The 15273-nt window shown below is 35.2% G+C and overlaps 2 protein-coding genes across 4 annotated transcripts in view; one reads left to right on the top strand and one right to left on the bottom strand.

Moving 5' to 3' along the window:
- The first annotated feature begins 142 nt into the window (after positions 1–142).
- redic1 (regulator of DNA class I crossover intermediates 1) lies at positions 143–8388 on the top strand. 3 transcript variants are annotated; one of them, XM_079868542.1, is made up of 15 exons: positions 143–224; positions 346–435; positions 610–652; positions 1595–1727; positions 1827–1956; positions 2037–2100; positions 2259–2426; positions 2504–2631; positions 2732–2835; positions 4393–4460; positions 4777–4804; positions 4883–4956; positions 5041–5187; positions 5272–5668; positions 7011–8388. In XM_079868542.1, the coding sequence occupies exons 2-15, from the start codon at positions 413–415 to the stop codon at positions 7163–7165; spliced, it is 1662 nt and encodes a 553-aa protein (XP_079724668.1). In that variant the 5' UTR covers positions 143–224; positions 346–412; the 3' UTR covers positions 7166–8388. The 3 variants fall into 3 exon arrangements, with proteins under 3 accessions (XP_079724668.1, XP_079724669.1, XP_079724670.1); XM_079868543.1 differs by having other exon boundaries at positions 143–435; positions 5044–5187; XM_079868544.1 differs by lacking the exon at positions 7011–8388 and having other exon boundaries at positions 143–435; positions 5041–5182; positions 5272–5374.
- A 143-nt stretch (positions 8389–8531) lies between these two features.
- The window catches only part of slc2a13a (solute carrier family 2 member 13a), a 59489-nt gene continuing 52747 nt past the window's right edge, over positions 8532–15273 (bottom strand). Inside the window, exons 7-10 of the mRNA XM_079868545.1 lie at positions 13312–13437; positions 12777–12895; positions 10569–10721; positions 8532–9609 (exon numbers count right to left, since the gene is read on the bottom strand). Of these exons, the coding sequence (XP_079724671.1) occupies positions 9383–9609; positions 10569–10721; positions 12777–12895; positions 13312–13437 (625 nt within the window). The 3' untranslated portion in view covers positions 8532–9382. The remainder of the gene's footprint in view (positions 9610–10568; positions 10722–12776; positions 12896–13311; positions 13438–15273) is intronic.

The following is a 15273-nucleotide window of genomic DNA, read 5'->3' on the forward strand; positions in this document are numbered from 1 at the left end:
TGTTTTATGTTTTTATTATTGCCATCCAGTGTTGTATGATTTCCTTGTTATTGTCAGTTTATTTTTAGAGAGAGGCATCTCAATAATATTATTAGTGATACAATCTTAAGATCTCAATCTCAAACGACATTTTCACGCTGCATTGTTATCTTCATCGCTGACGCTGATATGACCGTTTAGACGTCATTCACATTCAGCTTTTGTGAAGTTCTCGCGCGCACAGAGTGAGTACGTTCGCGCCGTTATCGCTTTCTGTTCAAATTAAGATTATATGTTATCAGTTACTGTTCTTGACATATGCGTAATACCAACATAAACTGGAAAGTTAACATTTTACTCTGTCAGTGTTTAGTTATCTGTAGAGAACGAGAGACAGAGGGAGAATTTATAACCGCCTCAGACTTACAGCAACATGAACTGGGTTGGAGGATCCCGGTCAGTGCTACTGCTAACCTGCTATCTTAATTAAACTCACTAATAACTGATTTTATATCATTCTTAATTATACAATTAAGATTTCAAAGCAAAGATGTTATCAAGATTACTTGGTATTAGCCTAAGTAATTAAGTTTACAATTGATCTAATGACTTCTAATCTTAACCTACCAGGAGCAGGTGTATGAAAAACAGAGAAGACACAATAAAACAGAAAGTGAGTACAATTAATCACTTTAAACCACATATTTAAGACGTTTTAAACTTTAAAGTGACTAAACATTTATAAACTTTAAAGTGACTAAACATTAATAGTAGTACAATTGAACTATAACTTCCTTGTAAACAGGCCTACACACATTTACTAACGTTACATATGGCTGGATTCACAGACAAGGCTTAAGCCTAGTCCCAGACTAAAATACATGTTTGAGCTGTTTTAATTGAAAGCAACTTTCACTGGCTTATCTTAAAATATGTCAGTGCCATTGTTTTGTCTCAAGGTGCACATCAATGTTTTCTTTTTTCTTTTTCTAAGACACATTTAAACAAGTAATAAAAACTCAGTGAGTGTTTTAGCGCAATTTTCTCACCTCATGGGATCACAACACTAAGAGATAGTAAATCTTTTCCTGGATTTTTTTTGTGCGTTCCCGAGATTAGACCTTCCTTAACATAATGCCGAAAAAGTCTCTAGGTGGTCTGGTTGAGGAGTAGATAGAAGTGCAAGATTGGTGCACACAGACGCCCAGAACAGAAATCATGAGTTAACAATCGCAATTTGTCCGGTGGAAAATTGCGCTAAAAAGCGACTGAAATGTCCAATTTGAACTAAGGCCTTATCCTGTCTTAATCTAAGCCCTGTCTGTGAAATCGGGCCTTGGTTGGGATTAAACTAGGGTTACAGGTAAATTCCCTGCAGAAAAAAAGACAGCTAAAACCAGCCTAAACTGTTTGGCTAGTCGTGGTCTTCCAGCCTGGTCATAGCTGGTTTAGCAGTATTGTTTTTACTACTTCTTTAGATGGTCAGGCTTGGAGATTAGCTGACCAACCAAGTAAAACCAACTTAACACCAGCTTGGCCAGGCTGAGAGACAGCTTAGACCAGCTACGTCCATCTTAGCAAGCAATTCTCTGGTAATTCTCTGTTCCACCTCAAGGCATTTTTTCAAAAGCAAAGGATGAAGAAAAAGTCAAATATTATGGACTCAACCAAAGGACAAAACTCTGGCAATATGGATCTGCTGACATTATTCATAGTCAACCAGATTGCGTCAAAGAAAGAGAAAACCGGTACAGTCATAGTGCACTTACAAATGAACACATAGCAAACATGCTTTTACATCCTTTTAATAAAGACATGTTAAAATCATGAAATGTTTTATTTTGCAGTCAAACCAAAAATAAACCCTTTGTTTGGTGAAAAAAGAGCCAAAAAAGCATTGAACGAACCCTTAGAGTTACCAATGAGCCCTTGCTCTCCTTCAAAACTGAACCTAGTCATCAGTCAGCCAAAGTACAGGTACATTTTCAATAGGTTTGTTATTCAATCTATATTTCCAAATAATTTCATCTACAGCTATTGGTTATTTGTTTCAACAGTGTAGACACACCTGGTTTCAAAATCAGAAAACATCGCCTTGCTGAAAAATTCAAGTTCAAGCCGGTAAGGACAACTAAAGTGGTCACTACCACAAAATAATTCACCTATATTCCATTAACCAGTCATTGACCTTATTGTTAACTTGTCATTATCAAGATTTATAGTATTTTGTATATAAAAGTTCATTATCAAGGATTGCATAAAGGCTTGTTCTCCCATAGCTGTCTCCTGTGCTTGAATCTAACTTGTCCGATGCCAGTGGCTCAGAAAATCAACATCAGCCATCCTCAACTTCAAATGGCTGCTCAGATCCAGTCCAACCCGAACCAACACCACATGTTCCGTCCTCCCTGCCATCCAGGGAAAATCCTGACAATAATACTCATCAGGTCTATTGATATCATGTCAACAGTTTGTGCAACACAACCTAGTAACACATTTTTTTACAGTGTATGTCTCTTTACAGTATGTGTCATTCTCTCAACCAACAAATCTGAATAATCCATGGACCGTTGCATCTAATGAAGCTCCTGAGCAAGATCTGCCTCACAACAGTCCAGTGGTTGGAATTCAGTTTGAGAGCACATTACCAAAGTGGGTACTATGTTATTACTATATTCCCAACACAGTATGCCAGTAAGAGAATGGGTATGAGGAAGTGCATATAACGTGGAACTGTCATAATCTGTTGCAGCCCAGAGATGGAAGAGGATTCAGTGACCTCAGTTCTGTATCCACTGAGCAGTGAACAACCAGAGGAGCCACTGTTCATAGATTTCAAGGACATAAATTGTCAAGGTGATAATATGGCTTCTAGCATATGTAGTTACAGTGAGATACTATAATAAAAAACTTTCAATATATATATACAGTATATGAGATACTTTTTAGCCATACATACAGTATATACATATATATATATATATATATATATATATGGCTAAAATGTATCTCATGCGCCAAAATCAAAAAAGTACCAAAGCCCACACATAATATTTGTCAGGAAGGTGTTTTATAAAAGATTTATTCAGAGGACATAAAAATGACACAAGTACTCAGTGTATACCCAAACAGTGCAAAGACAAAAACATTTCTATATTATATGATCAGCAGTGTCTTTCGTAGTCTAAGTACAAATTGCTCACATGATCTATTTTATGAAGCAATAATGGTAATACTATGAAACATTAACCGTAATTCTTCTAACACATTTGATTGAAATGTGATAAAAACTATTTTTGGTTACACTTTATTTTAAAGTGTCATTGTTACAGTGTAATTATATATTTAAGTACTACTGAGTAATAATAATTAATTACATGTACTTACTATAGGGTTAGGATTAGAATTTGGTTGAGGGTTATATTGCATGTAATTATGCATAATTAACTGTTATTGCTATAAAATAAATTGTTACCCTATTTTTTAAGTCAAGTTTAACAAAGCAAATATATCAACAAAAATATCAGAGACAAATATTAGAAAAAGAAGAAAAAAAATCCTAATGATTTCCAAAACTATTGAGTTTATCCATGTGGAATATGAATAATCAAAACACACACACACACACTCACACACATATATATATATATATACACTGTATGTGTGTATAAAACACCCCTGACTATTATGTAATGTATTTTAATATGCAATATTTGAAATTGTCAAGTCAAATCAAGTCACATTTATTTAAATAGCGCCTTTTACAATACAGATTGTTTCAAAGCAGAATTACAGAGATAACAGGAAAATAATGCAAAAAAAGTTTGTTTCCAGAAGAAAATAGTGTCACAGTCCAGCTTAAGTAAGTTCAGTGATGTTTCATTTTTGTTTTAATCAAGTTATTAATTTAGTTAATTTATATATATATTGTATATATATATATATATATATATATATATATATATATATATATAGTATATATATATTATATATATATATATATAAACCGTGATGTCATCGTCCAGTTCAGTTCAGTTCTTGTATAATAGTGTCAATGCAGGAAGATCAATATTATTGTTGAATATTAAATTAAATGTAAAATTCAATGTCCCTAAATAAGCAAGCCAAGCCAATGGCAACAAAGGTGGAAAAAGGCGACAGATGCAAGGCAAATTGTAAAATATTATGCAATATTACATTTACTCTTTAAAGTTAATACAGATTTTGAGTATTTATAGCATTTAGTGTAAATAATTGTTTGTGAGCTTCTGAGAAAATACAGAAACAATGTTACATTTGACTGACCTACTCAATCAATAATATTTCCAAGCCTCCATGAGATGTCCAGAGTACAGTCAGTTGGTATTTTGATTCATTGCATATAATGTTCTTTATTATTCTCATTTCTTATAGTGCTTGCCTCAATTAGTTCTTATGACAGATCACAAAACATGTCCAATGATGAGCAGTTTTCAACACAGGTATGAAAAAACAAGCTTGTACAAGTTTAGAAATGAAAACATATTAAAAAAAAAATATGTTTATGAATATTTTATATCTTTTACATAATTTCCAGCATATGGTTACTTCATTAATACATAGATTTGATTGGTTCATTTTAGAAATAAAGTAAGGGAAAGGGTGAAAAACTATAGTGACAGTTGCATTAGTCCTATCCAGTTGCATAGTTTCCTATTAGTCCTGCATTAGTAGGTAAATACTGCCTTCTTGTGGTTGAAAGCAACATAGACATACAGTAAGTTATTATTTATTTATTTATTTATTTATTTATTTCAGGAATTTGAAGGTACTGACTGCAACACATGTAAGTTTTATGGTTATTGTTATTATAGATGAATATATCGTTTTAGTGCTCAGAACAATATGTTTTATTGTGTTTCAGCAGGTGCTGATGGTAGAAATGTCTTTGTGCACGGTTGTGAATCTCCAAAAGAAGTTTATTTCGGCCTAGATGACGTAAGACAAAAACTGTAGTGAAACTGTGAAATTCATCCATTCAATTATTTCTTCATGACCATTAAATTGTCTCTTGATGGACAGGAAGAAGAAGAAATGGACCTGCGCCATACTGAAGATCCTCTCATAGCAAAGCACTCTTGCTTATCAATGAACAATTTGACAGCAACACATTTACAAGCTCCATCCTGCAATCAGGAGGCAACATTTTGCAGTGATTCTCAAAGTGAGGTAAAATCCAGAGTTTCAGACATGAGACAAGTAAACTGTGGACAAAAACTCAATGAAAATCAGTTTGTTCCTTCTCATCTGCAGACAGACGCACAAAGGCGTGACAGGGATCCTCCAATAACCTTGAATAAGGGGACACAAACAGAAGCTTTATCTAACTGTGATGTCTCAGTTCAGTGTTCACTTATTCATCACACCACATCTGTGTCTTTCCCCACCGCTGATCAGAAAACCAATGTCCTTACCACAAGGCAGCAGTCTTTTCATTTTAATCAGATGCTCAATCCAACTACACTTAGTTCTCCGAAAGATGGCCACAAAAGAACAGGAAATAGTCCCTCAGAGGCATCAGCAGCAAACCAGCAGGCACAGAGACATCCGAAATCACAAGAAGACTTCTCCCTCCGCAAACTTCGCAGTCGGAAGAGCACAGGAGGAGATATGACGTCAATTTTGAAACATCCTTTCTGCAAAGCCTCAGGTACAATAACTAATCCACTGTGAAACCTCACAACATTTTTTTTTTGTGAAAGTTTCCAGATGATTCTGATCAACATGGATGATTTTAAAGGAATAGTTCACCTAAAAATTAACATTCTGTCATTATTTTCACAACTTCATGTCTTTTCCGAAATGTTCACGCTGTTCTTTTCAATACAAACAAGACAACAAAGCTTGATATGAAAAATTAGTGAATATATGACTCATGCATTATATTGCAAGTCTTCTGAAGATGGATTCAAATGTATATATTACTTATATTTATCTTTTTTGAAAGTAATGAATACTATTCAGCAAGGATGCATTAAATTGATCAAAAGTTAAAATAAAGATATTAAGGGCCCTATTTTAAGCATCTAAGCACATGGTCTAAGCACGGCACAAGTTCACTTAGGACATGTCCGAATCCACTTTTGCTAGTTTAACGGCGAGAAAAATGGTCGGCGCTTCCGGCGCATGGTCTAAAAGTGTTTTCCCTATTCTCTTAATGAGTAATGTGTTTTGGGCATAACTTGCAATAAACCAATCAGGGGGCGGGGGCAGGGGCGTGCAATCGAACTCGGGTTCGTAACTGGCAATCGAACCAAGTATGAAAGCGCCCTTACATTGTAATCCTTTTATTTTTAATATTTGGCAAGTTTGTGTGCTGCTGCGTGTCCCTGTGTGTGTAATAAGCTGAGTACGTGTGTTGTGCACCCGCCTATAGGTGCATATTACTAATGCGCCCTTTAAATAAAAAATAAAAAAATACTGCGGCATTGACTTTAGACCAGGTTTCAGTTGGTCATTGGCACAGTCTATTTCAGTTGCCTCAAAATAGCAACGCGCCAACAATGCGCACGCCCATGGGCACACAAATGGGCGCAAATGCATTTGCTATTTAAACAAATGATAACTGCGTCAGGCTGAAACTAGCAGAACACGCTTGCGTCTCGCCTGGCACTATATTGTGCCGGGTGTATGATAGGGCCCTTATAATGTAACAATAAATGTTATTTTGATTGACTCAATGATTTCTGAAGGATCATGTGAAAATTCAGCTTTTGATCACAGGAATTGCAAAAATATACTAAATAGAAATATTAAAATAATAACATTTAGAATAAAAAAAATACAGTTTTAATTTTTAAAAAAAGTATAATAAGTATAATACTTACTTCTAGTATTTTTGGTCAATAAATGCAACCATTAGAAACTGACCCCAACAGTATTGTATATTAGGACATCAGAATGTAATTTACCCAGAATGAACTATTCCCATTTCATATTATGATTTTGAAGGTCAAATAGTACATTTTTTAAATGTCTTTTGTTTACTCCAGAACAGAAAAAAGAGGAGATGTGGAAACCTAGAGTGAAATTATCGAGGTGTGACAGCCCTAGTTTGGAAAGTGTGACGCGAAACCCTGTCAAGGATGTCAAGCATGCAGAAGAATCTGTGAAAGAGAAGAAAAATTCACGGCAGAGAAAGGTGTGAACTGGGTCTCCGAAGAGACAGAGAAACAAGAAGCTGCTGACATTCTGCTGACGTTAAAGCGCAGAAAGGATTAGACAGTAAGCAAAATTACATTTTGAAAAATCGATTGTTCAATTTGATGCATGTAGGATTGAAAACCCAAATCCTAACAATATTGTATGTTATGTCTTTATTATTATCTCCAAGTACATATTCAAGTTTTCAAAGTTCATATATTTAGTTTTATATAATATAAATCTAGCAACAGTATACAGCAACAGTAATCAAATACTGTACAACACAACATTTGTCCTGACTAGTTTCCATTAATGGTAGAAACGCTGCATTTTGTTTTTCACATAAAAAAAAAAATACATCCATACACTTAAAACAGATGTGTTCATTGGTAATAACACAAAGGTTTATTGATGGAGAACCTCCCAAGTACAATCTAAAATTCAAATACATCTGGTACACATGAAACTGCTCAATAAATCTCTAAATTACATCATACATATAGACTGAAACTTTTCTAATCTCTCTTCTTGGACACGAATAGAAGCAATATGTTTTTTATGTTAGAGTTTTTATTGGTTTGGAATAGTTCACCCAAAAATGTCTTTTGTCCTTTTTGGAGATTGGCCTGCCTTTGTCACTATATGCTTTCAGTGTACGGAAAAGAGCAGCTTTAACATTCTTCAGAATGTGTCCTTTTTATGTTCCACAGAATAAAAAAAGTTTTGGAAGGATGTGAGGGTGAGTAATTGATGATTGAGGGTGCATTTGTGGGTGAACATTTCCTGTAAAATCTAAATCGATATAATGTCAAACATTGTGCCAATTTAATTTGTGCTTCTCTCAACCAAATTAAGTTTTATCCAATGGAAAATGTCAAATTACACATGATCATGTACAGTATCTGAACAAAACACATTACATGAGGCCTGATGTGCACATTTATGTTTCACTGAGCAAAGTGAAACCTTTAAACAGGAACTTGAGCAAGTTATTGGTTGCTTTTATGAGAGCCATCAGCTTGGTTTTGATAAAGCTACAACCACAACATAGAGATTTTCAGGCCGGTTTGGCACACTTTGATGTGTATTTGTCTATTTGTATACTTACGAAGTAGCACAAAAGAACAGTGGACATTACAGTACTTGTCGAAACGGTTATTCTACACTGTTTCATGGACAAGACCAACTGCGAGGATTTTGTACACTAGGCTATAAGGAAGACAACTTAAAATTATAATAAAAATATATATATATTTAATAACAAATAATACAAATTTAAATGTAAACATTTAAATGCAAATAAATAAATAAAAATAAAAACAATACACAAACTGATATAAAAAAAACTGTGAAATATTTTATAAGGCCACAATACACTATCACAGGAAAACTGCAGAAAGCTACATCTGACTTTTTATGTGTCAATGATCTCTAATTCTACAAACATGATGGTTCAAATGACAAAATAGTCTATGGTACTTTAAAATCAAGATGGTGAAATACGGATCGCATATTATCGTGTTGACAAATGATGTTTATTCACTGCAATTTATATTTTGTTGATATTCAGGGAGTCACGCTATTTTAGGAAATTGGTTTTGATTCATTTATAGACTAGTCAAAAATTCAGACAGACTTGAATGCCCATATAGGCAATAGGTGGCTACTTTGACCAATCTGAAATATATAGAAAATAATGATTTGTTGAATATTTTTGATCTCTATATAATTCCAACACTTCCATTGTTAATATTTTTGATGACTTTACTATTATTCTAAAATACAATAAACCCTTTTCACATTTGTAGGGTTCTCAGAACTAGAAGTTGTCAGTGTGGTGAACGGAAATTGCAGCAAATATAATTTTTTCATTCCAATTTATATGTATAAAATTTGCTTTGTGTTCACGCTTAGACATGATATTAAGAAAAAAAAAATTATTCTGCATATATATTACTGCATTTACAGCTAACATCTCATTTTACATAAATAAGCAGAGGATATTCATCTGACAGTGGAGGAACAAGCCAGAAACATACTGACAATATTATAAAAGCTGACATGGCACTGCGTGTTTGTTTGTGTGTGCTCTACAACCCTGTTCTTGCCATCGCGGTGAACGTCTGGATGAGAGAGGCTCAACCTGACCAATACAGTGGGCGGACCTGACGTCAGGGTTGAGCGATGCTCAATCGATGCCAAACCAGAGGTTTCACACGTGTTATTCGACATCTGATGCGTCGTTGTCCGATAGGTGGTAGTTTGACCCTTTTACCCGGATGTATTCCACCTGCCGATCCTCATCAGAATCCGAGATACCACACGAGCAGAGCCGGTTATAAAACAAGGACTCAATCTCTTCTAGTCGCCGTCCCTTAGTCTCAGGGAGGCAGCCATAAATGAAAAAGAAACCAGATAGAGCCAAACTGGAATAAAGGAAGAATACGCCTGGAAAACAAAAGAGATATATTATTTAATAAATTATCATTTTTATAATGGCTAAAAATACCAAAACTATACAGAAGTCAACTATGCATTTTTTTTTCTTTCTGCTGGCCCAGTCAGAATTAAGGACCTTGTTTACACCACAAAATGAAACATTTAAAAAGATAATTGTGACTTTTTATCTCACAATTGCGAGTTGACTGCTCGTAGTTCTGACTTTATTTCTCAGAATTGCGAGAAATAAACACAATCACGTGTTATAAAGTCAGAATTGCTAGATATAAACTTGCAGTTCTGAGAAAAAAAGTCAGAATTGCGAGTTTATTTCTTGCAATTGCGACTTTATATCACGCAACTCTGACTTTATAACACACAACTGCGACTTTAAATCATGCAAGATGTAAACTGACTAAAAAAGTCTGAATTGTCAGATAAAAAGTCGCAATTACCTTTTTATTTTTTATTCTGTGGCGGAAACAAGCTTCTTCATTGTAGTTCCAATTTTTACTTGCACAATTTTTACATACAGTAAAAGTATGACCCATTTTTATCATTTAATATTTTTAGTGTTTTTATTAAGTGATGTACATCTTTATCCCTTTACAAAAAGAATAAATATATTCTATAATTATCTAATGGCCTAGATGATGTCAGCAAAAAAAGAAAAGTTTCAGATGCAAAGCATTTTATTTAACTGATGAACTGTTCCCAAGACAACCTTTCTTTTTCCTTTTCAATAAGATACATTGAGGAATTGCCACAATAAGTCCAGGAAAGTGTGCTTAAAATGTCAATTTGCACAGAGACTTCCAGATGAAAGTAATAGTGAGTCATGAACATAATTAGTTCTACAATGCCTTTATGCATAGTATACTCTTGATGTTGAGAGATCAAATACTGTGATGATGCTGACAAAAAGGTCAAGTTCATGACTGCTGTCACTGAACTATTTAGAGCATTACCGTAGTAAGTCAGGTACTGGGCCATATGGAGGAACGTTAGAGACACCAGCACATTGAAGGTCCAGTTCACCCCAGCCGAACAAGCATTTCCCGTGCTTCTGGCCCAAAGAGGGTAGATTTCAGAATTAACTGTCCATGGCATTGGCCCCATTCCTGTCAAGAGGTAATGCAACGTCACAAGGAACATATTACAGGTCTAAATCTCCCAAAGCAACCATGTGGTTATGTCCTTTTGAAAGACACAATGGTGATGGATTGCAGGTGCCTTCTGGCATTTATCGTAGAATGTATTGCTAAGGGAAGCATTTTCCCTTACTTGTTACAAGCCCCAGTTTACAAATGCACATAAGTATATAAACAAGTTTGTAATACTTTTTCATAGCGTTTTACTGGCAAATATCAATAGTGAGAAATAAACAGTCCTTTGCCTGTTTATTTGGAAGCTCAACCGTACTTGCCTGATGCACAAGATCAAATTTCATTGGTTCTTGTGGAAGTTCAAGCGTGCTGGCGTGAGACGTGAAAATGAACCTCATTGGGGAGCTTCTCCAACATAAGGCTGCATCCTAGTGAGGTGTGTCCTTACTAGTCCAGTACTTCAGAGGCTTGTAGGCTAGTGTACTTCTCAGCATTAAGTGCTAGTAAGTGTGAATTCTATGTCATACATGTTCCCATCCCCACAGCACAAAAAAATAGTATTAAATTAATGTTGTGGAAAAAAACTTTGTTTTAAAAATCTTTATATTAACTGCCTTCTTATTAGTGCAGTGCAATGAATGACAACCGTCTGTGTTCTCCCAGTGGCTTACATTATTGGCAGTTTAGTGTTACGTGATTAATTTACACCAAAACAAAAGATAACATGTATGCCTCTCCAAAAACATTGTTTTTGCCTTCCATTTCATAATGAACTTAGATAAGCTCAGTGCCGACTTGTTTTCCGTTAGTTCTTTTCTGTGAATTTGAATGTGTGCAAAGGATTGTGGGCGATTGAAGTACATGAAGGATACACTTGATGCATCCTTCAAAATGAGCTGAATGAAGGATGCGAAACGAAGGCTGAGAGAAGCACCCTGGTTCTTGCGCATCAAGCAAGCATGCTTGAGCTTCCGTTTACCAAATTTGAGTGCTCTATGTACATTTTCTGATCAATGTTTATATGTGATTAAAAGCCTACATTAAATCTGTTCATCATATAAAGCGATCATGTCTCTTCAGAAGAATTGGATTAAACCGCTCGATTCAAATGGATTTATTTTAGTTCCCCTATTTAGACCTACCGCTTGTTGTATGCCTTATTATAAAAAATAAAGTCGGAAACTCTGACATGTAGTGCAGTTGCGCTTCGAATGACCTGAGTTTGAGTCCCGACTCGTGGTCCTTTCCCAACACTCTCTCTCCCACTTTGCTTCATGTCCTCTCTCTAGCTATACAGTACTATCGAAATAAAGGCAAAATCCCCCCCCCACCCACCCACCCAAAAAAAACGAAATAGTTTATATAAAAAGAACTGCCTCTTAAGAGTCATTCAGTGTTGTCAATCAGACTAGACTGTTGGTTGTGTTATATGTTTTTGATTTCTTAAAATAAACTATCTCATAAGAGTTTGGTAATCTGACTACATTCTTTTGGTGGCAAAGTATATTTCTGAAATAAAAACAACAGGCTCAAAGGAGTTATTCTTTCGGTAATCAGACTACAATGGTCTTGCAATATGTTTATGATTCACTAAAAAGAAACTGCTCATAAGAATCATTCATTCAAGAGTTAGACTACACTGGTCAAGCTTCATGTTTTTGACTCACTAAAAGGACCTGGCTCATAGATGTTATTCATTTGGTAATCTGACTACACTCTTTTGGTAGCGAACTATATGCCTGATTTACTAAGAAGAACTGGCTCATAAGAGTTATTCTTTTGGAAATCGCCTTGTTGAATCAGTAGGTTAGTTGTGGCTCTGCTGAATAGAAGAGCATGACACATGCCATGCATCCCAGTTTGCATACTATCCCCCCTAAACAGTATACAAGACTCGAATTAGTGTGTTCCAAATCAGTATACGCTGGAATTAATATCCCAAAGATACCCAATGGTCTGCTATTTTTGAACTAAAACTGGAGTGTACAAACCCTAGTTATCATTCATGCAGCAAAAACTGAAAAAAACATGTATGCTGAGGTACTTAAAAAACAGCTTTGATCATCTTACCTGGGGCAAAAAATGCGAGATATAGAACAAGTCCCAGGAGCACAACCCATGAATAAGAGGTTGGGCAAAAGTTATAAGCCCATATACCACTATCTGGCATATGTGTGGAGTTGGAGCACCTGTTAGATTTAAAGATAATGAATTATATTGGGTATAATGAATAATGAACAGGCACATAATGAATTATATAGGGTATATTAATTAATAGTTAAATGAATGAATAAATAAATGAAAATATATAAATAACTAAACAACACTGCAGGTTCAACCACATGTAACATGCAGTAATGTGACAATGAACAATCTTGTTAAAAAGACAAAATGTTATATAAAAACCAAAAAGCCCCAAGTCGGGAAACACACTTTTTTTGAAGGGCATGAGAACTTTGACAATTTTATTACATATTTGACATCTGGCAAATTTGATCAGGTAACTTAGAAATGCACTTTACAATGGATAAAATGACAAAATATGCCCAAATGTACACAGAACAGCACAAGTACACACGCAATCTCTGCTTTATTAGTGACTCACTTGCCCCACGCTGCTCTCTCGGTGGAGGCCGGATTGACGGGCACACAGGAGGAGGCAAACACAGCAGTGCTGTTTTCCTGATAACAGTAACCACAGCTAGGGTCCAACATACAGGGCTCGCACGACCTAGAAAGGTAATGTGAGAGCAAGACAAATTACTTTAAAACTAAAACCAAAGCCAAGCCTGTCAATGTGCTGTGTCAATGTACTGACCTTGAAATCTACTTATCTGAAGTCAGAATGGACCCCATTTACTTTCTTAATACACATGGCCAGAATTGCTTATTATGCATGCTTATCAATGCTTGTATTTATAATCTTTCCTCAAAATGTATTAACTTGCTCTGCACTCTTTTTGTTCGTCATATTTTCCCACTTCAATCAGCTATGGATAGCATTAAAGTAAGCCCTGCTCTAAAAAAATGTCTTGTTCAAAATCATGTTTCACTCAGAAATATGTCAAATAACATTGCAGAAGTAAAATCAAAAAGTGTATACACACACTACTGCTCAAAAATTTGAGATCAGTAAGATGTTTTGACAGCTTTAAAAAAGTCTCTTATGCTCAAAAAAGATGCATTTATTGATCAGAAATACGGTAAAAACAGCAATATTGTTAACAACCGAAGGATTAAATCAAGTCACACATTGTTCCCTTGTTTCGTAAGCCGTTTCAATCTAAAATACGCCACAATAAAGTGTCACAATTTCCGTTTTCTGATTTTAAGCTGCATAAATGGCTCACTAAGACCTCATGATTATAAGATCACAACCACGATCTCATTAACATATGACCACCACATTTACATATCAACACTTATTAAGTAATTATCTCCAGGTGTTTTGGTTAATGGATATTGCATTGCAGTTACAGTGTGTCCATTAAATACTGTAATCCATTACGGATTATTTGAGACAAAGTCTATACTCAAATTTGTTTTGGTGGTGTGGTTATGGTGAACTGGAGGATGATGGTGTAAGAGTAAATTCAGGATGGAGAGAGAGGCCACGCTCTCTCAGACTAAAGGGGGGGGGGGGGGGGGGGGTCACTGTTATGAGGTTACACACACTTCAGACTCTCTATTACTGTGACATTAAGGAACAGCGAGCAGCCTGGACCTCCTTACACATTCAGTTATTACCACAAAGTACACACCAACAGAGCCAAACATAAAATTGATTTTCACTCAGGTTGAAAGCCGAAGAGCTGTTTGTTGAATAAAGCAAGAGAAACCCATTAGAAATGGTATAATTTCACAATAAGAATGCTGATAGAGACATAAGTATAGCAATTGATCGCCACTGGACTCGACATAAACTTTAGAAAGAAAACTATACAGTAAAAAATACATTTTCTTTGGGAATGTGACGTATTTCTGAGTGGAACAATAAAACGAGACAAAAATGTAGACTGAGACTTGATTGTATCCTTTATAAATTGATGGTGGGTGAATAAAATAACACTTTTTGTTTTAATCTGGATCTATTAATTTATTTAAAAATACAACTTAAACATACAATGACATGAATATACCTCTTCTATGCACTTTTTATTTAATTTATTTTTTTTTAATGGAGAAAAAATACCTCTTAAAAGGATGAAATTCTTGAAATGACAACCTTCAGAAGTTTGGTATAATATTATATAAATAAATTATATTTTTACAAACTGCTTTACTGATAAAAACTTGGCAACCAAATTAAATTCATGTTGTGTGACCTCAAGGGAACAGGAAATTGGATGAGAATATTGGTATGTATGAGCTGTCTGGGTGGGTAAAGCCCTGCTTTACACCGTTTGGTTTGAGGTTTGATGAGGACCGTGAAGGTAATAGTAAGAATTGGAAGATGAGTCTCAATTGACCGTTCGCAAAGACCCAAAAAATTAGTTTCTGTTGCTATGTCCGGCAAGCCACGGCGCTCTCACACCCCACCATGTTCTCACGCAGTGAAACATACATC

The sequence above is a fragment of the Squalius cephalus genome, assembly GCF_949319135.1.
Source record: "Squalius cephalus genome assembly, chromosome: 4".
NCBI classification, from domain to species: Eukaryota; Metazoa; Chordata; class Actinopteri; order Cypriniformes; family Leuciscidae; genus Squalius; species Squalius cephalus.